The 27027-nt window shown below is 38.4% G+C and overlaps 1 protein-coding gene across 1 annotated transcript in view; it reads right to left on the bottom strand.

Annotated features, from left to right (window-relative positions):
• LOC127617685 (GDNF family receptor alpha-1-like) overlaps positions 1-25106 on the bottom strand; it is a 113080-nt gene extending 87974 nt beyond the window's left edge. The window contains exons 1-3 of the mRNA XM_052089731.1: positions 24835-25106; positions 23831-24133; positions 23150-23233 (exon numbers count right to left, since the gene is read on the bottom strand). Of these exons, the coding sequence (XP_051945691.1) occupies positions 23150-23233; positions 23831-24133; positions 24835-24874 (427 nt within the window). The 5' untranslated portion in view covers positions 24875-25106. The remainder of the gene's footprint in view (positions 1-23149; positions 23234-23830; positions 24134-24834) is intronic.
• Between the last annotated feature and the right edge of the window lie 1921 nt (positions 25107-27027).

Genomic DNA, 27027 nt, shown 5'->3' with positions numbered 1-27027 from the left:
TAAAATTGGTAAGGGGGTATTTAGCAAGATCACTCTAACACACCACCTCTAGTGGCTTATTGCTTTATTATAGTAGGCTGGTAATTTTTTGGCTGAAAAACTGACACTTCCTCATGGATGGCAGAAAGAACTCTCGCCAATGCTCACACCATATTTTCATTACTCCCAGTTTATTCCCCTGTAGGCTATCTGCCACACTAGCTTGGATCCCATTAATGCTCTATAACTGGAACATAATTTCAAGGTCTCCAGTAATAGCTTGCTCTTTCTGGCCTTTATATATTTATTTATTTTATCCAGAGTCACCTGTCGAGTGGCTGTGATTATACATGCATGACTGGGCCTGGCCCATGCAAATCCTCCAGGCTTTCATAGAGGGCTCGCTGACCTGCTTCCTGCTTTAATCCTGCCTCTAATACCGATCGCAAATGGCCAGGAACTAAATCAACAGCACATGAAAGGGGGAAAGCGAGGAGGAGAGGGGCCACATGGCTAAACAATCCCCCTCCCCACCCCGCCGTAAACAGATAAGAATGTTCACGCAAAGCTGAGCACATTCACCGCCTGAACAGCACTCTATGTTATGCAGATGAGCTGGATTTAATTTCTATTCCACTGTTCTCAATAAAAATATTAATATTACCCAGCCCGGTCTGTGTGTTTACTTGGCCCCTATCTGGAGGCTGTAAATGTTACTATATTTGGATAAGATTTAAATATTGATATACCAAGCTCTGTGAAAATCAGTGATCCAGTAAGAAACAGCCTCAGATATCATACATACAGCTATCTCAGTAGGTAAACTCTAATATCAAAAGGGAAGCACTGGTATAACCGATGAACAGAGGATGAGAAAGTTTGTATTGTATTGCAGCAGTGACTTTCAACGTTCAAGCTTTATAGGGTCGTGGACAGCAGGGAAAACAATGCTTTACGCTAATAATAAAATGCAACTAACCACTTATAATTGTGCACACTGTAGGATTCCAAAATAAAAAGGCTTATCAACTTTTAAAAGGGATGATGAAACACTTCCTATATTTTTGTTGTCAAAGCCATGTGACCAATCAAACTCTACAGTACTTTTGTGCAAATTAATCTTGTCACTTGGTAGAAGCTAGCCAACTACACCCAAAAAAAAAAAAAAAACACCCATGCAGACTACATTAAATAGCCTATCTACCTGCCTGATCTCATGAAATTTACAACAATTTGCAATTCAAAATATACGTGCTGCATAGCACATTCTGCTGCAGTTTTCCAGTGAAATATCTAGCTGGCGGCACCTAAAGCAAGTAACATCGTGTCCTACCCAGACATGGTTTTAAGGTGAATTTTAGACGGATGTTTTTAAAACATACCTCCCTAACTTAAAACCTTTTCCTAAACCAGTAGTGCTTTAAAATATAAATGAGATGTTAAAAAAGACATCCTTACCAAAATCATCGCCTAAACTTAACCATTAGGTTTTTTTAAATGGAGAAGCGAAATTAAAAATCACATTTTCTGAAGCAAACACCTCATTTAGTGCCACTTCTATGACTCTGATGTATCATGTGTCAGCCTGGGTTCATGGCTGGACATAAACCGTGGTCCTCTGACTCTAAGTCCAATGCTCTATCAGGTCAGCTACCCTACAAGCTATTCATGCTGGAATAAGTGTATAGAGGTGGGTCTGTAATACAACCATTAAAATGTATAATTTTTCAAAAGATGCATTAAAGTGTGTCGAGATCATATAATAGCAGGGTCTGAGTAAAAGAGAGAAAAATAAGTATTTATAAAATCATAATCAGCCATTAAAGTCATGATCTGAGTGAAAGTGAATTAAACACACAGTTGTTGTAGTGCCTCTAGTGTTAATTTCACCTAGATACTGCAGGGAATTGTACATGGAGACAAGTTTATATAGTCACGTTTTCACTATGAGACCAGGCTGTAAATTCACTAAAGAACAAACATGATTTTTCCTTGTATTTATTGTTATTAGTGTGGTGATTTTTTGGCTTCTGAGATTAATGTTATTTAAATTATTTCATTATAATTTTTCACATTAAGGCATGTATTACTTTTTATATAAATATAATTATAGTAAAGTTATTATATTATATTAATATTATTAATATTCATAATCTTTCATTTTAAGGACATTTTCAATAATTTTTTAACAATAAATAATCATGGTATTGTGTTGGGACACCACTGAAGCCAACACATTGTAAACATGGATTATCCCAACTATTTTAGCGTGTTATCGCTGTCGATTACAATGCAGCAAAAATCTAAAGGTAAAACAGTGATCAATGTGTGTGTGTGTGTCTGTATGTGTTGCTGCATCACGTCCATGTTTCCCTGAAGTGTTGCCTGTGACATACAGCATAAAGATTCAAGATTTCTATTCATAATCATTGTAATGTTTGATTGAAATTGTTGTTCCAGACATTATCTGAACAACGCTTCCATATTCAAGTCCTCTCATCACTTTTCAGTTTGGTTTAATATCATACGTAAGCCTTTCAAAGCAGAATTTTTACATTTTCATTGTCACAATCTTTAGTGTTAACAGCCAACCAATAACACACCCACCTTACTTGCTTTTACAAAAAGATCATATAATTTAAATCTGATTTTAATATTCCCCTTTGCTTAGTGTCAATAGGTGGAAGGCAGTCATAACCTCTGTAGGTAACACTTATTTGTCATATTTGTTAAAATGTCAACTGTGGGAAACATATTAGTCAGCTATGGTACTCAGCCTACAGTATATGAGGCCTAGAGAATGAGCCTCAGTTCAGCAGTCTAACAGGAAAAACTGTCCCCCTCTCACTGCAGCACACACAATATAGCAGATGCTTAAATTATTCATCCTGTACGAATGCTAGACTCTCGCAGAGCCAAAAATCCAGGCTCTTAATTTGTACTTTATATTCAATTTTATATTTTATTGCTTTGTTTACTCAGAAAGGGTGATAAACAGCTTTTCCTTCCCAAGAATAGAGGTCTAGTGTTACTACTGAAAACACAGAATACAATTTTTCCGCAAAGGTTTAGAGTTCTGTATACTTTTATATATTATTATATCTAATACAATTTAGTTTGCCTTCACCTTGCCAGTGAAACCATATAATACCAAGCTGGAAATGTGAAGAGCACAAAAAGAAAACACTCACACTTACAAAAGGCACCCAGTCATAACTTTAGGACCACAGGGCCAAAATCTATGTATAAAAACTTGGAAGGTGGATTCACTAGCAAAGAAATGAAGATGGCACAAAAAGGTTAAAACAGAGGGAATCAGTATAAAGGGGAGTGAAAGTTGAGACAAAAGAGTATTTTTGGGAGTATAGTTAAAAACAAAACAAGGGCAAGCACAGGAAGTCCAATATACCATACTGTACAATACAGGCAGTAACGAGGAAGCTCCATGCGTGACTGCAGTTTAGTCCAATTGTAGGTCATGAAACAGAGGCATGATTAGAAGAGTCAGAGGCATGCTGAGATGAAAATTATGTATTTATGTCTTTCTTTTCCCTGCATTTCACCCCTCATTTCCAACTTTTCTCTTCTTTCTAACACTCACTCTGTCATGCCCTGTCAGCCTCTTTTCCTCTCTTACCAAGCACTTGCCAAATACTTGGTGAAGCCTTGGACTTGGTGTGATTGTGTGAGACAATTCCTCATTTTATTGAGAGGCTTTAAACTAAATGAGGTCATTATTTCTGCACTGTCTGGACAACACAAACGGTATTTTTCACTTGTCGGAGTCTCATAATTACCACAGTCTTAGAGTAAAGAAACATTATTTAGCCCAGAAAGCTGTGAAATTCTGGCTTTTAACTCTTGAAAAGAAAACAGGTCGCAAATGTTTCTGGGACATTTTGTGTACCACAATATAAATTCACGGGATAACATTTTTATTCAAGGCTTAAGAGTGTTATACAAGATAAGCCTGTCTGCGTCTGTCAGTGAAAAGATACATCTTGCTTTTTTTCTCATATTTTTAGTTTTAGTGATTTAATTATCCATATATGTGTGGAAAGCATGGACTTCTTATGGAAAAAGTAATCTACACATCCTAGATAAAATAATCATGTTAAATGTTCTACTGAGATGTGTGAGTCACGACGAATGTTTTCTTTAGTAGATGTTTGTATGCCTTTGATTTTACATAAATAATCAATATGACAGAGTATCATTCTTCAAGTCCTGCTTGTGTTTAATGTTCAATTAATTCATGTATTATGTCTTAAGTAACTGGCAACTTTATTTTGGCATTTTATTTACTCAACACAGACAATTTTTTTGTTTTGTTTTTAGTCACAAAAAAATAAATAAAAATAATATATATATATATATATATATATATATATATATATATATATATATATATATATATATATATATATATACACTCACCTAAAGGATTATTAGGAACACCATACTAATACTGTGTTTGACCCCCTTTCGCCTTCAGAACTGCCTTAATTCTACGTGGTATTGATTCAACAAGGTGCTGAAAGCATTCTTTAGAAATGTTGGCCCATATTAATAGGATAGCATCCTGCAGTTGATGGAGATTTGAGGGATGCACATCCAGGGCACCAAGCTCCCGTTCCACCACATCCCAAAGATGCTCTATTGGGTTGAGATCTGGTGACTGTGGGGGCCATTTTAGTTCAGTGAACTCCTTGTCATGTTCAAGAAACCAATTTGAAATTTGTGAAATGGTGCATTATCCTGCTGGAAGTAGCCATCAGAGGATGGGTACATGGTGGCCATAAAGGGATGGACATGGCCAGAAACAATGCTCAGGTAAGCCGTGGCATTTAAACGATGCCCATTTGGCATTAAGAGGCCTAAAGTGTGCCAAGAAAACATCCCCCACACCATTACACCACCACCACCAGCCTGCACAGTGGTAACAAGGCATGATGGATCCATGTTCTCATTCTGTTTACGCCAAATTCTGACTCTACCATCTGAATGTCTCAACAGAAATCGAGACTCATCAGACCAGGCAACATTTTTCCAGTCTTCAACTGTCCAATTTTGGTGAGCTCTTGCAAATTGTAGCCTCTTTTTCCTATTTGTAGTGGAGATGAGTGGTACCCGGTGGGGTCTTCTGCTGTTGTAGCCCATCCGCCTCAAGGTTGTGCATGTTGTGGCTTCACATATGCTTTGCTGCATACCTCGGTTGTAACGAGTGGTTATTTCAGGCAAAGTTGCTCTTCTATCAGCTTGAATCAGTCGGCCCATTCTCCTCTGACCTCTAGCATCAACAAGGCATTTTCGCCCACAGGACTGCCGCATACTGGATGTTTTTCCCTTTTCACACCATTCTTTGTAAACCCTAGAAATGGTTGTGCGTGAAAATCCCAGTAACTGAGCAGATTGTGAAATACTCAGACCGGCCCGTCTGGCACCAACAACCATGCCGCGCTCAAAATGGCTAAAATCACCTTTCTTTCCCATTCTGACATTCAGTTTGGAATTCAGGAGATTGTCTTGACCAGGACCACAGCCCTAAATGCATTGAAGCAACTGCCATGTGATTGGTTGATTAGATAATTGCATTAATGAGAAATTGAACAGGTGTTCCTAATAATCCTTTAGGTGAGTGTATATATATACATATATGATAGCTGCATACCTCACTCCTACACTTCTGTAATATATTTAAAAGTAGGGGTGGGGAGTCTGGAGCCCCAAGCCAAATCTGTTTATTTGTATCCATGTGTCACTAAAGGATTATTAGGAACACCTGTTCAATTTCTCATTAATGCAATGATCTAATCAACCAATCACATGGCAGTTGCTTCAATGCATTTAGGGGTGTGGTCCTGGTCAAGACAATCTCCTGAACTCTCGAGTCTCGATTTCTGTTGAGACATTCAGATGGTAGAGTCAGAATTTGGCGTAAACAGAATGAGAACATGGATCCATCATGCCTTGTTACCACTGTGAAGGCTGGTGGTGGTGGTGTAATGGTGTGGGGGATGTTTTCTTGGCACACTTTAGGCCCCTTAGTGCCAATTGGGCATCGTTTAAATGCCACAGCCTACATGAGCATTGTTTCTGACCATGCCCATCCCTTTATGGCCACCATGTACCCATCCTCTGATGGCTACTTCCAGCAGGATAATGCACTATGTCACAAAGCTCAAATCATTTCAAATTGGTTTCTTGAACATGACAATGAATTCACTGTACTAAAATGGCCCCCACAGTCACCAGATCTCAACCCAATAGAGCATCTTTGGGATGTGGTGGAACGGGAGCTTCGTGCCCTGGATGTGCATCCCACAAATCTCCATCAACTGCAAGATGCTATCCTATCAATATGGGCCAACATTTCTAAAGAATGCTTTCAGCCCCTTGTTGAATCAATGCCACATAGAATTAAGGCAGTTCTGAAGGCGAAAGGGGGTCAAACACAGTATTAGTATGGTGTTCCTAATAATCCTTTAGGTGAGTGTATATAATGTTGTTGTGCTTGACAGGATAAGAAGAAAAAGTCTGCATGAGTACAATACATGCTATTGCCAGGTAGATTCACTAGAGATGTAAACATAAGACATATTCCATTTATAACCCCCACCTGTTTAAAAAAATTATTATTTACAATTGTTTGGTAGCCTAAACTACCTACCTCCTGACTGGCACTTGTTGGCATTGTAATTGTGTAAATTTGCATGCATCTGTGGTGATTGGCTGAGGATAGAGCTGGCATGGTCATCGCCCCTACTGATTCCAGCTGTCAGCAGTGTCCATTAACAATGATGAATCATTCCCCTACTTCTCAATCCAATCATAGAGACAACAGCAGGACTTAGATCTGGTCACCTCTGGCTAAATGATTTCTGGTCAGAGTGGGGCAGCATGCCAGTGTTTGAAGAGAAGACCCTGTTGATGCTTTGTGTTATATTACGCTATTAGCCTGCAGGCAGGAAAATCAACTTCTGAGTTCTTTGTTGTTCAGTCTGCCCTTGTAACAGTAGTAAATGTTATTCAAATAACAAACAAAACCCACACACTCAAACAAAATTAAGTAACAGTAACATTACCAAAAAAAAATATTATTACAAATAAGTGCTATTTGTTTTTACATTGCAATCAGAGAGTGTTGAGTGAGCATTGTTCTACAGAGGAGTGCAAAACAGCAGCATGAATAAATTATGAAAGTGAACAGGGACAGCAATGACACTTAAAACTTCAATGAACAGCAAATATGCAAAAACATTTCAACTTCCACAGACTTTGGTTGCACTTGAATATGCCACCACAGCAATAATAGTTGGAGCTAAAAAAGATAAAAAAAAGAAAAAAGAAAGGCATCAGAATTTTGTTTGGAACAACTCAGAAAACCACCACCAAAAGCAATCAATTGCAAATGAAAAATAATAATTAAAAAAATAATAATTAAACAGTGTGAGAATTTTTTTTTACAATTAGTGTTGTATAAAGTATCCATTTGTCATAAGTTACCTTCATGGAAACTGACTCAAGTAAAAGCTAAAGTAGCTCATGAGAAAATGACTCTAATAAAAGTATTAAAGTAACTGATATTAAATGAATTTAAGTATCAAAAGTACATTTAAATTGCATAAATTATGTAACAGTTAATTAAACCCATGGCAACTTATTTGATTGTTGGTGCTCATCATTCTCATGCCATCCCAGATATGTATGACTTTCTTTCATCAGCAGAACGCAAAAAAAAAAGATTTTAGAAGAATATTTCAGCTCTAGATCAATTCAATGCAAGTGAATGGTGGCCAGACATTTCAAGCTACAAAAAGCACATTAAGGGAATATAAAGTTATCCATACTACTACAGTGATTAAATGTGTGTCTTCTGAAGCGATTCAGTTGGTTTTGGGTGTAAACAAACCAAACTGTAACTAATTTTGACTGTATATCTTGCCATTGCAATCTCTAGGCACGATCATGATTTCAAGCTTGATTTCACTTTCTAGTGCTTGACGCATGCGTAATGATGTATGCTTGACGCAGTGCCCTAGGTGGCGCTATAGGAAGTCTAATCAAACTTGAAATCCTGATCGCCAAGAAGATTGCTGATGTCAAAATTTATAGTCGAAAAAGAGTTATATTTTGGTCTATTCTCACCCAAAAAACTATTTGATCCATTCAGAAGACAATTGATGAAACCACTGGAGTCTTATGTATTACTCTCATGCTGCATTTATGTGCTTTTTTTTAGCTTTAAAGGTCTGGCCACCTGAAAAAATAAATACGTTTTTATTTATAAATGAGTTTTTGGTCCATTCAAGTCAAATCAGAATGATCATATTTATGGGATTATGGGGCCAATAAGCAACCACCCAGAACACCCTGGCAACTGCATAGAAATTTGCTGAAACACAGTTAAAACAACTTAACAGCATAGCAACAACCCGACAACCAACTAGAACACCCTGTCAACTGCAAAGCAATGTGCAAAAAACAGAGAAAACAACTTAGCAACAGCATAGTAACAACCTGGCAACCACATACTGTAGCAATGCGCCAAAACACACAGCAGAGATCACATTGGTAACTGCATAGCATGCCCTAGCAACCATCCAGAAAACCTTAGTTACCACATACTGAAGCATAAATGTGCTACAAAGCAAATATAACACTTTAGCAGCCACCAGAAAACAAATTTTTCTTTGGCAAAGACCATTCACATCTTCATAAAATATAAAAATAAATATTTTTGGACATTTTCATGAGTGCTGGTAATTATTCATACACATCATATCTTGTTAAATTTAAAATGTAAACACATGTGATTGACTTTTATATGAACAGGTCTCCTAGAAAGGCGGGATCACACATAACTTCATTATTTCACAGCTTTCATAATGTTTAAGCCTAAACTTATATATTTAATTAGTCGAAAAAACAAAATTAACTTGAGCAGTTTTTTGTCTTCCCCAGTGGAGACAGATGACAGAACATGTGCTTCACTTGTGATTTTGATTAATATTCGTGATTCTCAAAATGAATCATTCAGACCACTTTTTGAATCTTTTTGATCAGTTCAAAGAAATCAAATTTAAAAGGTTCGACTCAAATGACTCTTTCAACAAATCACACACCACTATCGCCATTCTGCATGTATTTTTGCACATACTGCTGTTATTTATTTAATTTTTTTAGGTGTTCAGTCACAAAAGTAACAAAAGGGTCTGGAGAAATTTATCGGGGTAAAAGTATCAATTTTCTCTTCAAAATGTTCTAAAGTGAAAGAAAAAGTCCAAAGAAATATGTATACTCAATAAAGTACAATTTTTTTTTTTTTTACAGTAACTAAGTATTTGTATTTCATTGCTATACACCTCTGGTTACAATACCATTCTGCGCTAACAGTTGATAAGTTAATCTCTTATCACCTCTTCAGTCTATCTTTTATCAGTGTGTCCCCTGCAGGCCAGGAGTCTAGGTCAATGACAATCAATCACTTTTCTTAGCTTTCCGCTTTTCTCTCAACATCTCCCATCACATTTAGGAGAACATTTAACCTTCAGAAAGCAGAGAGACATAAGGTAGAATGAATGTGATGGGCTATAGAAGACCTAAGATGAATATAATATCTCTCTCTATATACATATACATATACACACTGTATGTATAATTAATATTAAATGCCAAAATAATAATTATTTGAAATAATGCTAAATGTTTACTGTATGTCTCTAGATTTTCTACACATTATCAGTGGCATATAGCCAATAACATGCTCAGAAGACAGAGGTGAGATGAGTTTTTAAAGGGGAACCCTTTATGTGATTATATTTGAATAAATAAAAAATAACCCTCACATAAGTCGCTTTTGACAAAAAAGGAAAAAAAGCTGAAAAATTATGTCAAACAGAGGCCACGGAAACACTAATATATGTTTTGAAAATGCATTGATTTAGCTACGTTCAAGCCTCTCATCCACACTGGAACAAGACTTTCAAAAACGCACTCTAGTATGCATACTTTGTGAAACTATGATTTTGTGAAAATGAAAACCAAAAACATATTAGTGTGGACATGGCCAAAGTAAAATAACTTCCAACAGTCTACAGTTGTCAACCTGTTTTTACAAATTTATTTTTAATGTGCAAATTGTTCAGATGTCAAATAAATAAACTAAAAGAGCAGAGTCACTATTCTAGAAGCAGTATAGGAGGAGATGATGGACCACCTGTAGAAAAAGCACTTTTATTTTCCTCAAGAACATGCATACGCATAAGCTGGACCTTCCTAAAAATGTGTGAAGCAAAATGTATGTATTATATATTACTACAAATTCAATTAGAAAACAATAATATTAAAGTAGATTGGAGCTGTACTTGCATGCCTATTGCCTAGATAGAAAATACAGTAACTGCATGGGAGCATTGACAAGATGGCCTGCAAAATAAAATTGTGAAACTACATAGTATATAACTGATTCACTCAGAAGCACAAGTCAGACTATGGAACTACTCTTTTTATTATTTTTGCTTTATAATCTTCTGAACTGTAATGTAAAGTCTGATTTATACTTCTGCATTGAACCGCATAGGCTATAAGTAGCTAAGGCAGTTAAAGCATAGCCTACAATGTAAATGTTAAATGTTAATGTGCATTGCGTCGATGCAGACAACACCAGCTGTGATTGGTCCACTTTTTTCTGTTTATGTTTCATAAAGTTACAAGCGAAACGTGACGAAAGATCTGTTTACAGCTTATAAACTCAAAGATTTTTTTTTCCTCCGTGCTATTAGGCTACTTGAATTTAATTGTATGTGAGTGTAGCATCTGGACCAATCAGACACACAATTATACATTATTTAATGAATAAGACAACAGATGTCTCAAGATTGTAACAAGCAAAGGTCCAAGTAGGCCCAAGCTGACTCTGTTATATCTGTTCCCCCACTGATCATTATCAAGCCTTTACACTGTCTTTACAAGGTCCAGCAACTAGTGGACATCAGTGACATTCCAAGCGGGGGAGGATAGCTGCATGCCAGAACAATCTTTCCGCCATAAGAAATTTACTCAAAGCCCAGAACAACAGATTTTTCTTCATTAAATTATAGACAAACTGTCTATAAATTCACATGTATATCCCCAGGACATTGTGTATAGGATTATTGCTGTCTTGTTTTTGTACTGTATACTGTTTTATGTATGACTAATGACAGGACTAACAGCTAATGTAAAATTATTTAGTATCATGTTTCCAACCAAATTAATTCTTGTGTGACATCCTGCACAATGGTATATGTATAATTCTGACAGCATGCATTGTATGCTTGCTATATTAATCAGAGCATAAAGGGGCTTAAACTAACCCCCAATCATGCAAATGAGTCAGCTTTCAAACAAAGGAACCTTTTCCACTTGGAAATTGCACCCTTCTCATTGGTCAAGCCAGATTCGAGAGGAGGGACCTCCAGCAGAAGTTAAAAGACACATACTGCCTCTTACTCTTCCTCTTTTCTCCTGACTCTCTCTTCCTCTTTTCTCCTGAATCTCTCTTCCCCCTGTTGCAGGGCGGCAGGTCTCAACACCTTGAGCCATGTGTAATTTCTTCTACCATGGAGTCAATGAACACCACAGATCATCATAATTTCTTCATTCAAAGCAGAAGTAATTGGTTGTAACTTCAGCACCATCGACTCAAGGAACCATCAATTTATGAGTGATTTCGATGTGTATGTTTTTGTTTAGATTAGTTATGTGTTCGTATTCTAGTTAAATAAACTTTTGTGTACATTCCTGCGAGTTGATTCTGTTCTGCTTGTAAATCAACGTCAATGTAACGATTCGATCACAGCTACATGCTAAGGAAAAGTTATTTTTGTGAGGTCACAAAAGATATCCTTTCTGAGAATTGTTCGCTAGAGGAACAGATAAATTGATGGTAATATTAATTCAGCTACATCAATTTAATTCTATTAACCCTCTGGTTTCGTCAGTACAGCGGAAACAACATAAAGTACTCATTTTGGGGCATACAGATAATTGTAAGACATCATTAGAAACTATAAAGGGTCTACTTTTATTTGTGTGCACTCACAATAACAATAAAACATTGTGCTTTTGTAAAATAAAGAAAATAAAAAGGGTGAGCTGTAAGCAGTCTCTGTGTTCACGAGCATATATCTGAAACAAGTCAAAAAAATGTACTGAAACTCCACGACACAAACTTATCACACAAACGTGAAACATGTCTAAAGAAAGCATAAAAGGTCTACTTTTAAATAAAATGTAATCTGTATGAAACAAAGCGATGTACAGTTTCTCCTGGCTCAGCTAATTATACCTAATGTGATCACACCCACGGGCAGAGGGCGCTATTCATACGGTAATGTGCTGAGGCAATCAATGCAAATGGTAAACGCCCCGAATGTGCCTTAAAAACAACAAGTTCATTAACTTTTCTGCGCATTTGGAAGACGCACGATACACAGGTGAGAAAGCTCCTGGATAGTGACGAAGAGTTACAATTTTCCTCAGAAGAAGAGCAGGATTCCGATGAACATTTGTATTTTGAAGAGAGACTTGATCCAGCCGAGGATACAATTTCGGATGAGTAAGCCATTTAGTTTTACTTATATATTAGTTGACATGCTATTTATTTAAACATATACATATCTTACTAGTGGGACTGTTTCCAGACTTGCCAGCCAGGATTCAGAGTATTAAAATATGACTCCTAATAAGCAAGTTTTAGTTACATTTAAATGTTGTTTTGGCTAAAGTAGGCATTTAAATTGTATGCTGTATGATATAAATATGATATGTAATATGATATAAAAATTATATGAATGTTTAGATTTTGTTCTAACTAGTGTTTATACTGCCTCATTATCCTCAACAAAGCTTGTGCTTGCAAATATGTGTTCAGGTTAAATTAGTAAAACGCACTTTAAATATGCCCATATTAGAAAATCATCATATTATAATGATTTCTGAAGGATCATGTGTCACTGAAGACTGCAGCAATGATGCTGAAAAGTATATTCAGCTTTGATCACAAATTGCATTTTACAATATATTCAAATAGAAAACTGTTCTTTTAAATTGTAAAAAGAGTTCAAAATATCACTGTTTTGCAGTCTTGAAGAGCAGAAGAGATTCTTTTAATGATAGTGTAGGTCTAACATTAAGTAATCCTCACATTCATTCTCTTTCTGTCACATTCCTCAGTGATAGGGCCAGGGGAGGGGTCTTTGTCTTCTAAGGTGTGAATTACAATCAATATTCATGATAGTTCACGCCTCCTCGCATATGACACTAAAAGGTGTCTTACAAAATTAAATTACTATATTGTTTTGTATGAATCAGGATGGTTTTCACATCATTTTGTAGCAAAAGCTCTAGGCTACAAGATCCAGTTCTCCAAAGTATTGTGGACAAATGTTATATGGCCTTATTTTAATTACTTGAAATTTTAGTTTTTTCAAAAACCATGCATACACATTTGAGAAAATTATTTTCTCAAAAAATACAAACATGTATACACATGTTTCTCACATATTATTGTAGCCCAGTTTGTGCAGAATACAGTGTTATCAGACTTTAGCCATTAATATGTTTTTAAGCAACTGAAAAAAGCACAAATGTCAAGGCATGTCAAAACTTCTCCAGGGCACAAAACACCCTCAGACCCCAGAGGATTAACTGATCCAAACGTTCATAAATATTAATTATAACGAGTTATTATTAATTATTCATGTTTCCCTTTTAAAGATATTTTGACTGTGGTATATTTTGATAAATAATCTCATCCCTGTTTCTAAAAGATTTTGCTTCAAAGCTATACCTATATGTGTAATATTATTGTCAATAAGCCATGAGAATAATATTACTCCAATAAGATAATTAATCATAATTCTAGAACAGGCTTTTGCATTGCATGATGGACTTTCCCAGAACAGCAGTAATGGTGCACCAATCATTTATTGTGGGGATGGAGTGTTGACTTCGTAGGGTGAGCAGTTAGAGGATAGCTTGTCAAGCATTGTGATCCTACTCTTGACGAGATGAAAAGAGTTCCGGTGTTTTGTGTCAAGAGAGGTATCAAATAAATACACAGCACAGAGCAAAGGTGGGTGGGCAATGTGTGGAAACAGCAGAACTGTGGCATGTGAATGTAGACACTAAACATTCACTAATTAAAAACCTGAAAAACATGCTTTACATGATTAGATGTTGACCGATTTATCATTTATGAAAAAGAAGTCCCTTTTTGGGCTTGTTAGTTATTAGTTAGTTGTGCGTCATGCATCAGAATTTAACTAATTGATTATTTGATTTAAAAAATTCAATTATAGAATAAATGTAACAATTATTTCCTGGTTATTGTTGGGATATGTGGGTGCACGATAAACTGAACTAGGGATTTCAAACAGTTTGGACTCATGTAACCTCTAATCCTCAGCCGCCCATTTCCATTAAGGAAGGACAATAGCCTCGTTCACATATGCAGCCACTTAAATTACAGAAAAATCCTTACCTTTACTGGACAATTTACTAAATGTGCATATCACACACAATCAATATGGAAATGTATAGATAATAAAACAACAGGGCTATAGGCTCTGCAGGGTAAAAGTCTCCTTCGATTTTCTTTCTCCCAAAACACTAAATAGCAACAAAACTACCACAGTACTTTCCTAAACACCTGTTAGTGATAATACACTGGCAAATAATCCTGTTCCATGGGATATTTGCATGTGGTGTCAAATGTTAGATTCTGAGGCAATTTTATGTAATTTTTATAATTTTGTAAAATGTTGCAAATTTATGTAGCTAATGAACATCCCTGAAATTAACATTTCTTTTGAGACAAAATACTTATCATTTTCAGTTTGGTGTAAGGTCATTGAATCAAAAATTTACAATAACTGTCCAATAAGTGAAACGATAGCATTTGGGGTAAAAAGCCCATATTAAACAAATTGTTTAAAATTTGTTATGAAAAATTTTCAATGTTGGTTCACATTGACTCATCCAATCATAATAGAGATTCTTTTTGTTTATAGAATACTTGAGATGTAATAAAATTCAAAATGTGTTTTGAAATTCACAGGACATGGATGACTTAGACTTGCTGTCTCAAAATGATTTGCATTAGTTGACAAACTGTCAGTATCTATTCAATATCACTTTAAATCCCCTAGGGGCCTTTTAGCTCAAGTGAGGGAGCCTTTTACCCCAAGTGTGGGGAAAAAGGCTCACTCACCACCTTTTAAAAAAAAATATTTTTAGAAAGGGGCTAAAGCATTTTGTTTTTCTGACACAATAAAAAGTATTTTTAACAGATGAAGTTCTTTTTAACTTGACATGCACTCCTGCGAGACGCTGAACAATGGTCAAAGACACCTATCTAGTGCATGGTTACATAGGAAAATGGTTGAAAAACAGCACAGACAAAAACATGTGAATGCACGGCCCCTTACATGAACTATCTCCATGTTTTGTTGGAGAGTTTATAGTGGCCAGCACACAGTGTAGTTATGTTTTCTCTGTCTAGAGTTGATTAACCAAGCGGTGCTGCAGCACTAGCTAGCTACAGGTGTTGACAGCTTCACGGCATTATGTCAGTGGTGATTTTGAAAAGGTTTTCAGAGCAAGCCTGAAATGACATACAACTCACACTTTCCAAGGTTGATATAAATGGGAAGAGGATGCTATAACCTTCTGCTAAACCACAAAAATAAAGTTTATCGTTGTTTATACATCATAACCAGGAAGAATGCAAGACTTTGCTTTTTCCTATCAATTAAAGGAGAGGTGGGATAGGATACCTGCCTAAAGGTAGAGAAATATATATTTCAAGGGAGAAATAACATTAGTTCACAGCAGAGTGTTGGGGTACTTTCACATCTCCAAAATGACAGACAAATGGTTGTAATGACAAAAAAGCACTCTGGAAAACCCAAGAAATGAAAAATGTCATCCTTATTCAAAGCTGTGCTTTCCGAGGTTGTTTGATGTCCTTTTCTTTTCTTATGGCTACACCATCATTTAGGTAATTTCAGTCCAGCCAACTCAGGCTTTATAGCAGACTGGCTATTACAATTTGCATCACATTCTCTCTCAGGCCCCATTTGTCTCACAGAGTCACTGAGAACTAAAAGGACAATTGGCTGATATTACAGAGTACTTCATCAACAAACACCCCAATTTTACACCATGCAGCTACATAACTATAACAGCTCATGTTTATACAAACTGGTGCATTTTTATTGATTTTCTGTGGTTCTAAAGTTGTTCCAGTTCATATGTTCTGGAACAGTACATGGAATGACAGTGTGCTGGAGTAAACTGTGTTCTGGGTGTTTAGTCACTTGATTTGTCTCTGTTCTCCTCTTGCATAACACCTAATGATGTGGAGGTAATGTAAAGTCAACTCGGATCAGAGAAAAAGAAAATGCCAAATAAGTGTGAATAAACTAGCTGTGAAAAGTGGCAGTTTCCTCAAATCTTTAAACTTACTGCAACCTACTTACATTTAATTTGCCAATTCCCTCTGTTTTTATGCTTTCATGCAGTTTCTTTTTACAGTTATAAAATTCCACTTAATTTATTTTATTTAACTTTTGTCATCACACTTATAACCTCTCACCTCTAATATGGCTCTCTTTTGCTCCCACACCTTTCCTTCTCTCTCCTTCTGTCATATATATTTCTAACACTCACTTTCTTATGGGTAAATGCAAAACAAAGGCAGAGGAGTTTCCATTTCCATCAATACACCATATTCATCTGACCCATCATTCAGGCCAGATGAACTGGATCAACTCTTTATTTCCTAGTTTATATTTACTGTCCTCACCAAGTGTATTTGTTTGTTTTTTACATTTCAGGACATTTAAAAGCAATACATACATCTATATTTATAAGCTGAGGAAGACAGCACATGTCAATCCATTCCATCTGCAAAAATGTCTCAGTTACTGTCGTAACCTCCATTACCTGATGTAGGGAACGAGAAGTTGTATAGATGTAGAAACACTAGGGGTCTCTCTTGAGAGCCTCGTTTACCTCTATCTTTGAGAAAAGGCCAATGAGAATTGGTGAACAGAATTTGCATGCCCCTCCCCCAGACATATGGGTATAAAAGGAGGGAAGCGTGCATCTGTTCAGACAGGTTTTGAGCAGAGGAGCAAGGTCCCGGCCATTTCAGCGGCTTAGCACAGTGTTGTGGCAAGAGGCACACAACATCTCATTCCCTCCATCAGGAAATGGAGGTTACGACAGTAACTGAGACGTTCCCCCTTCTGTCACTCACTCAACATTGTGTCAATTTAGTGACACTATGGGTCCCTATCTAAAAACGCCTTAACGCTAAACCGTGTTATGTGGACTGCTGATGCAGGTGCAAGCAAGCTGATGTGTGAGAAAATAGCAGGTGCATCAGACTGCGCGTAACCTTCCCCAATACCCCAAGAGATGTCATATAGTTCCCCACATCCCTGAGGGAGGAAAGCAGTTACGCTATAACATGCATCAGGGAAGCCGTTCTTTTCCAATTCTATTCTTTCGGGGGAAAGACCCTGCAGAGACCACATCCTCCCCAGCAGGGGAGGTTAATACGTCAAATGGGCTTACCAGCCACACATGGAAGTGGCGCGGTGGTAGGTCCTGCCTCAACGGGCAGGACCTACCATCGTATTACTGAATTCTACGTATTCTGACCTGTCAAAACACAGAACAAGACCGGCTCAACCTGGAGATTGTAAGACCGAGCCCAAATCAGCTAGACCACATGAGGGTGGAATCTCCACTCTCCGTTGGACAGCACGTCCATGTGGTGTTTAGGTTGCCTGGGATATGAGTGGCGTGCATCGACCTGAGGCACTGCTAACTCCAAAGGAGGAGATGGCGGGCGAGTTACGTCATGCGACGAGAGCGAAGACCGCCCTGGTGATTTATATACGCTACTGTCGCTGTGTTGTCGGAGCAAATCAACACGTGCTTGCCGCGGATCAACGGCAGATTAAAGTGTAGGGTAAGAAATACAGTCAGCAACTCTAGGCAGTTGATGTGCCAACCCAGCTGGTACCCCATCAAGGAGCCAGCGGCTGCGTGACCGTTGCACATGGTGCCCCAGCCCAACTGGGAGGCATAGTAACTATGACGCATCTGAACACCTGCTGTAGGGGGACTCCTGCCCACAGAAAACAGAGGTCTGACCAAGGGCTGAATAAGTGATGGCAGGAAGGGTTGAGGGTCACACAATATGTGCCGTGGTGCCATGCCCATCTCGGGACTCGAGTCTGAAACCAGTGCTGAAGTGGTCTCATATGCATCAACCCAAGCAGCGCAACCAGGAGGCTCTGAAATTGTTTCAGTGGAACCGCTGTGCCCAGTCTGAATGAACTCAGGTAGTTCAGCACCAATTGTGCGCGCTCACTTGTGAGGTGCACTGTCATTGAGACTGAGTCTAACTCCATCCCGAGAAAAGAGATGCTCTGAACCGGGGAGAGCTTGCTCTTTTCCCAGTTGACCCGAAGCCCTAAACGGCTGAGGTGTGTGGTAGTGTGACAGGATAATCTTGAGACATGAAAGTACGCATCCTTCAGGTCTACCGCCTCAAACCAATCTTGATGCCGGACGCATGTTAGAATACGTTTATGTGTCAGCATCTTGAATGGGAGTCTGTGTAAGGCCCAGTTCTTGGGTACGATGAAGTAAGGGCTGTATAATCCCTTCTCCATCTTGGCTGGAGTGACAGGTTCTATCATGTCCTTGCGCAGAAGGGTTGCGATCTCCGCATGCATGGCGTTTTGCTCCACATTTGCCCTGCACCGAGGTAAAGAGGACGCCACTGAAGCAGGGCAGGTGCCTGGCGAACTCAATCGATTAGCCGAGTCGGATGGTCCTGGTTCATGGGGGCCCGAATGCAAGTGCTCTGTGTCTGATCTCCGTGAGAACCAGCACCAGCTAATTGACCCAGGGAGTGAGGAAACTTCTCTTTTTTTTTGAAAATGTAGGAACCGCAGCCCATTGGTGGTGCAGCAAACAAAGAAAAGGAACAAACTATTTAACACCCGGCCCTCCACCGGGAGATCGAGTGGTCTGGACACCAGGTCCGTGGCAGACATCTCTCTCCCTGGGTTGCCCATCTCAGGAACGCTTGGGAGCCTTCCGGGTCCAGAAGGAAGTCCGTGAGACAGAGGGGGGTCCACCTCTTGCGGGGTGCTCTAAGCTGGGGATGAGAGCTGGGCTCGGGCTGGGGCGGAGCTTCCTGAGATTTCACCGCCGCAAGGAGACGCCCTCGGTGAGGAAATGGGGTGCAGGATCTTGAGCTGCAGCGGGGCAAGATATGTTGGATGGCATCCATCTGCTTATTCACCGCCGAGAACTGCTGTGCAAAGTACATTGCAACTGCCTTATCCACCTGAAGGAGTTTTGTGTACCCATGCACTGCCCCGCCGTGAGAGCAGGTCGAGCGAGGAACTCTGTTTTGGGCAGTAAAAGGTGCCAGCCACGTTTTTGTCAGCTCATCGTGCACCTCCGGAAAGAAACAAACTTCTGTGAGCCAATCGTCTAGCCGCGAGGGCTGAGGGGAGGACGGAGGGTTCCAGTCCAGCCCAACACTCGCGGCGGCCCTGGCAAGCAAAGCGAACAGCTCAGCTCAGACAGCCCCATTGAGTCCTCAGCGTCAGAGTCCGCCAAGACATTCTCCGATGCAGCGGCGAAACCCTCATCCTGCTTGGGGGGTCCGAAAGAGACATCAGACTGGCCGTAAGGCGAGCTGGTCTCATCTCAGACCCGGACGGAGGCAGACGAGCATGCTGGATAATGGGTGGTCAGCGAAACCACGCCTGTTGAACTCCCAAAATTGCCTCCAGTGCCAGCCTTGGTGCCCACTATACCCTTGGGTTCAAGGCACGACGTGGGGTGCGGCTAGAGTGGCTCCCCCCGGAAGAAGGAAAGCTTCGACCACAACGTTGCCATGGTCATGTTCTCACAGTGAGAACATGAACCATCCACAAACGCTGTCTCAGTGTGTTCTCTGTCCAGACACGTGAGGCAGCGCCCGTGGCTGTCTGAAGCGGAGAGGTAATGACCGCATCCAGGAATAACACAAGGACGGGTGGCATCTTGAAAAAGATGCATCTTTAAAAAGACATTCAACGTCCAAGTGTTGCTCTTTTAGAGAAATATACTCATTTACTGAATATACTCATTTAGGTGGCTGTTGAAGCGCCCAGGGGTGTAGTCTGCACTGGGGTGCAGAGAAGAGAAAAGCTGCTGATTTGCGCAATATCTCCACCATCCTACACTCTTGTAGAGGTGAGTGGAACAGCAGTGGATTTATTCAGCTCGCTGAAACACAACCGCTCGGCTCCGAAGAAAAAATCTGTCTGAACAGATGCACGCTTCCCTCCTTTTATACCCATATGTCCGGGGGAGGAGTATGCAAATTCTGTTAGACAATTCTCATTGGCCTTTTCTCAAAGATAGAGGTAACTGAGGCTTTCAACAGAGACCCTAGTGTCACTACATTGACATAACGTCGAGTGAGTGACAGAAGGGGAACTGTAGTAAGTGACATAGAACAAAAACATTGACCCAGACATCACCCTGTCTTTGCATTTGTTTTATTGGCACTAAAGCACATGAGGACACATCAGGCAAATAAGGGACAATAGATCTGAGAGATAGAAAGCCTTGGAGCATTCAAGAAGCCATCTAATCGAGTAAAAAGCAGACATCAATACAGGTAGAACCCAGCAGGGTACTCAGCAGGAAAGCGGAAAGGGGAAGAGGTAGTTTTCGTGAGGACTTAGAATGTTCCACACAGGGAACCCCCAATGAGGCTCCATGAAGTGCAGCTGTTTTTTTTATAAAAAGAGAATAAAAAAAAACTTTTTGTGACCCTTGGCCTTTTATTTTGTATTCTTAAACAAGCTCTTAGTGATGTCATATAAGTTTTTTTTTTTTTTTTTTTAATCTTTATAGTGTGTGATTTAAAAAACACTTTGTACTAATATAACAATGGTTTTATAAAAAAAAATCTGAACCGATTAATGGCAGGAAATGTAATGGTGACTACAATGAATGTACACAAATCATCACTCAGAATGTTGTGATATCTGACAAATTGTGTGAGTTGTGAAAAAAAAAACTGCTCCTAAACTAGATGAATTTAATATATTATTATTTAAGGTATTAGGCATTATATTATATGTTTGTGGAATAACCTTCCAAGTTCCAAAACAAAACATTATTTTATCTGATGGCCATGTGATGGGTTGAGAAGGATGTGCTGATGGAACTGTGACCAACTACTTACAGACAGACATCCAGACTGCAGTCTGCCATGCCTCAGTGTGTGTCAAAAATCTCCTTTTAAGTTTGGGACAGATTCCCCGCTTGGCCTGTTTCTTAGCCACTGAAGATATAATGTATTAAAATACATGTTTGTAAAATGATCGTCTAAGTTCGAAAACAAAAGAAAACAAAACATTTGCAAACCTTTATCTGATGGCCATAAGGAGGATGTGCTCATAAAACTGTGACCTACCACTTACAGTGTGTATTCTGACCAAACACAGTGTCTGTGTCATAAATCCTAATGTAGGAAGGGAACTGATTCCCCGCTTGGCCTGTTTCTTAGCCATGGATCTAAGCCGTCAATCAATGTAAAGAGCTTTCCAAAGGGGAATAAGGAGCACCCTCATTTATAGAGCACTCTACCATAACTCTCTCTGTTCTCACAACCGCAAAAAGAGAGTCAGGGAAAAACAGCAAGGTACATGCTATTTTAATTACTGTGGCTTACTCTGATTCCCTAAGGAAAGCTCTAACCAGACTTTATGGTTCTTTGCTTTCATTATTTTGATTGACATGGCTTACCAGTGACACTGAATTTTGAAAGTTTAAGCAACTCGAGCAACTGCTTTTTCCTCCACATCTGTAAAAGCCAGGAGTCAGATCTTATAAGTCTGACATATATTCACACAGCATCTGGAGACTACACTATGGATTGGAAGGCATTTCACAATTTTCTGGCATCTGATAAAAATCTTTAGACCAATATTGAATGGATGGACAATTCAATCCATGCAAATTGTAGTCTCAGTATATTCAACCGTTTTAAACAGACTTAAGAGTAATCTAATTTTGAATGCTGAAAAAAAAAATTAGTTATTTAATAATAAGTTAATTATGTGTGATTACTCTCTAGAAAATAAATATACCTAATTAACTATTAATAATTAAAAAACTTGTATTTTTAAGTTTTATTAGTTAGTTTAATTAATTTTATATATTGCATTTATTTTCAAACAATTTCAACATTACTTAAAGCATGTTTTTAAGCTACACAGTGCCAAGTAATGTGAATGTGAGCTAGGTAACAAATGTTGTATTATATTGAATTACAGTTTGAAGAATTTAAAAATAAGTTAACCTTACAAAGTTTATACTTGCAGATACGACAGCAAAGTAACTTGTTAATTAAGTTCTCCCACTGTCACACACTCACAGGTCTATGTTGAGGAAATAAATTGCTTCAAAAAAGAAAACATTCATTCTGACTTCATCTGGGGCTTTAAACCTTTGCTGTCACCATCTGTTGCAAAAACCTTTGACAGTGCATCTTTGCTCTTTTTTGGGAGAAGAAGGAAACAACATTGCCACCTAGAGGGGGATCCAAGTCAGCATCCATGCATCTCAGGCCAGATTCACACAACCACCTACCCTCATGATTATGTTGACTCAATAACCCAAGGAGCATTTATAAAGTTATTTCATTTCAGCCTTACCCAATATAAATGTATTCAAAACGCTACTGACACATAAGCAGCACTTTCAATCAGCTACATCATCAAACCAAGCAAAACAAACATTGCCCCTGAGATGGCTACAGTGTACTGAACACTAAGCATGTGCATTCAGAACTATGTCTCCCCATGCAAGATCCAGAAGACCAGAGACTGGAAGATAGCATGCATTCACAAGGGCATAAATAGGAAAAAGGAGGAAGGAAAACAAGTAGGACATGAAATAAAATACTGTCTTTATGGACAAACCCTACTGGTTGAACTATAACATATCAACGTTTATCATTTTCACAAGCTCGTATCAACAGGAAATTTTCCATTTGTGGTTAAAGCTGATTAAAAATGTTACATTCTACCTGAATAGATGGGGGCCAGTCGAAATATATCTGAGAGCTGGGATTTCACAGGCTCATATGGAGAATCCTCAAGTAAATCATTACCTGTAATATATTAAAAGAAAAAGAAAAAAAAAATGTCACTTAGGAAGAAATACATCAGAATCAATAAATACAAATATATGATATATGCAATATAAATGATTCATTACTCTATTATGTTGTTATTTAATGTGTTTTAAACTATAATCCTGGTAATATCCTCCCAATTTGTTTGTAGGAAAATGTATTTGGGTCATTGTCTCATGGTGCTGGTTTCATTTCCACAGCCATTATCTGGTTTATTAGGTATACTGGTAAGTTGAGCTGAGTTCCTACCCCTTCACACAAGTGCACACACCATCAAAAAGCATCAGAGATAGAAGACTGGATGACTGCACACTCCATAAACTTTAACGGACACAATTCAGAGAGGAATATGACAACTTTTCAGTCACCCTATCTGATAACTTTGCAAAGCAATTCCTTAGCTCCAACGGTGAGGTGGAAAAAGACTGCACAGAGCTTAGTATTACATTGGCATGGGAGTGCAAAGGCTGCTTAGTCTTTAATATAAACAATGCCAAAATGCTGTCTGAAACAAAGCTATGTAGTCACAGTATTAGATGTATACTGTGTACTGTAAAGACCAGGTCAGCGCACCCTGTAAATGCTGATAGATTCCCCAGTAGATGCGTAGGCAGTTCTTCTCTTTCTTCATGCCTCTTTTACACCGGCAGTTGTACAAGGGGCTCTGTTTTAGAGCGTCCAAAGCAATCCGACATTCATCCTTCGCCTCCATCCCAGTCATCATACTGAAGTTGCTCTCCCTCCCCGCTACGCACTGCCTCATAGTTCGGTACTTTGTGCTGCATCCCGGTTCCTTCAGACACAACTCGTTCGCCTTAACACAGTCCAGGCGGTTCGCACTAGTAAAGAAAGAGTCTTCGACAGATAACAGCACATCTGTATAGGACGATAATAGGATAAATGGCATTACAAAAAAGGATCGCAACGATCACAGAGATCAGCCTTCCGCCACCAAAAACTCAACCAGTAGACTACATTTAATTACATGTAATCAATGTTTTAATTAAACGCAATATCAATTCTTACAGTTAGGCTAATCTAATACTAATAGGCTACTAATAATAGGCTACTGATACCCATTACTACTACTACTAGGCTGATGCTGCTGCTACTACTACTACTACTACTACTACTACTACTACTAATAATAATAATAATAACAACAATAACAATAAAATAGGTGATATACTATTATAAGGTTTTAAATCATAAGTTTAAAGTGTACGGATTTTTTATATTTTTTATAATATTGTCCATGAAATATAAAGGGATTTAAAAACATTAAGCAGCTTTTAAGACTAAAATATTTACACATTGATATTTTAAGTTGAAACAGAGCTGGTTCTCCATAGCTATCAATTAAAAAAAGACACATGCAGCCAAACATTCCAAGTTATCCACGAAAAAAAAGTGTGGATATCAAACATTTGGACAAAATAATAAAAAATAAACGTGTTATGTGGTCACATTTGGGTGTTAATCACGAATACTGCGGTCTATCTACAAGTCCATGGCTGTAGTCTACTATATCATTTACAAATCAATCACTGCACAAGCAAAAGCTTATTCGAACTCACCAAACAGTGGTAAAACGATGTAAATCACGGCGATGATCATTGCGTTTATTACCAGTGAGCAACACGCGCGTTTTTGTTCGAACAAGCAATTTATTGTTTGGACCAAAATAATCCTTCCTCATTCAGGTCCATTGAAACATCGTTGGTCAGAACGCACATCCAGAGGATATAAGGTGGTGAACAATCCAGTAACCTGGTCCAAAACTTCCTCTAACCGATATAACAGTTTGTAGGTTAAGACTTGTAGACAATGGAACAAACAAGCAGAGGATGAGTCGCGAGGCAGTAGAATAAAACTCCAGCTCTCAAGATGAAAGTGCGACTGAGCGCGCGACAGCACTGTGGCATTCAGTTGCGCAAACCATAGCTAAACCACATGCGACTCAGCGTACTCTCATCGTTTCTGGGAACATCACGGCAACATGACAAATAAATGCAGTTTAATAACCAGAAAGATAAGTTCTTGTTTTCTGTACTCTCAATATTCAGAGTGCACTGTTCTCTGTTAGCATATTATAAAACGGTATAAGGCATATGCGCGCTTTCTGCTTTCTTTCCTCTTCAGCTTGTGAGTGTTGCGCTGTGTGAGAAATTGGGTTGCTTTTGTTTGCACGACCTGTAGATATTTGTTGAAAAACATTTTTCAGTTTCCTGAATGGGCTAGATTAGCCTGGTATTACTTAAATAAAAGGAACTTCTAGCCAATACATCCAGGAAAATGATTGTCGAGCAATCTGAAGGCTTCTTAACAGAACGACAATAAATGATCTATGTGACCAACGAAAACGTTATCGAAAGTACAGGCTACTGTGTTATTATTGCACTAGTAAATAAAGACACTTTTAAAATAAAGTTTTGGTGCGATCTCATTGTACTTCGCTGCTTGCTTACATGTGTAGGTCGCCATCTGTTGGTGCGTAGTCATATGTGCGGCTTAATAGGCCTAATGACTATTCTGATCGGCGGTCATACCATTTAATGACGTTATAATAGTTAACTTGGTAAACATTGGCTTACATTTATTTATTTTGTCATGAGGTGAACATTTATTGAAAACAAAATCTAAACTTAAATCGGCTTTCATTCACCTCTGTAACATCTCTCGTATCTGCTCCTCTTTAAGCCTCAAGGATGCTGAAACTGCAATTTATGACTTTGTTACATCAAGATTGGATAACTGAAATCCACTGTAGATTGGTCTATCTACAAAAAACACTTACACTTTTACAAATATTTGCAGCTCGTCTTAGTACACTCTTAAAAAAAATCTGAACTCCTCCTACTGCAGCATCTACAGCACACTGGCTGCCTATCTCTATCGTATACACTATATGATCCAAATGCTCTCCTAAACTCTTAATAATCTTGCCCCTCAATATCTAACTGAGTTACTCCAAGTTTAGTCAAGTATGTTCTCTGATGTCCTCTGAAGCTGGTCTCCAAATTCAAACACTGGAGAAGGTATAGAATGATGTGACAATAGTGAATAACCAAATTGTACAGATACTACCAAAATAAAGTAATTGATTGCTGACTGTGCTTACAAACGTCAAACAATAGGGATACTGGCAGTTCAAATAGCGATTTGAAGGAAGCCAGGGATGAATGAGAGCATGCGTTTTTTTAGAGGCAAAATGAGAGCATGTGATCAATTCCATGTGCTCACACATTTCTCATTATGTACATCTAGGTACACCTCAGCCTGTATATAATCAGAACATAAGTGAGTAGGCTTCTGCAAGGCTATTCATCACGCAGCCACTGCCTTGAAGCTTGTGTCACTTTCTGCATCAACTCTAGTTTGGCTCTCAAGGAGTAATGGCAATACAACAGCTCTAAAGTATATAGCATTATTTGAAGGAGCAATTGGAATAAAGTAACCTGACTCAAAGAAGTACAAATTTGACACACATTTTAAGGGTTTACCAAAATCTGAAATTAAAATATTGGAAATGACACTTTTTTTTTTTAGGTACAAAATGTATTAAATTCCCTCAAGTATTCCTGCTGTACAGTAGCTATGTGCATTGGGCGCAATGCATTCTTGAAAACACCTTTTGAGCAGTTGCAATTATAAAATTGAGCACACCATTTGTGTAAAACATTGTAAAAGAGACAACCAATGTAACAATGTAGAATGTATCATCAAAGCTGCACTGTTCAGGCCAGTACAGATAACCTTTCTCATTTCTT

Source organism: Xyrauchen texanus, chromosome 24 (genome assembly GCF_025860055.1).
Source record: "Xyrauchen texanus isolate HMW12.3.18 chromosome 24, RBS_HiC_50CHRs, whole genome shotgun sequence".
NCBI lineage: Eukaryota > Metazoa > Chordata > Actinopteri > Cypriniformes > Catostomidae > Xyrauchen > Xyrauchen texanus.
The sequence above is the reverse complement of the archived record's forward strand: the minus strand, read 5'-3'. Positions and strand labels throughout refer to the sequence as shown.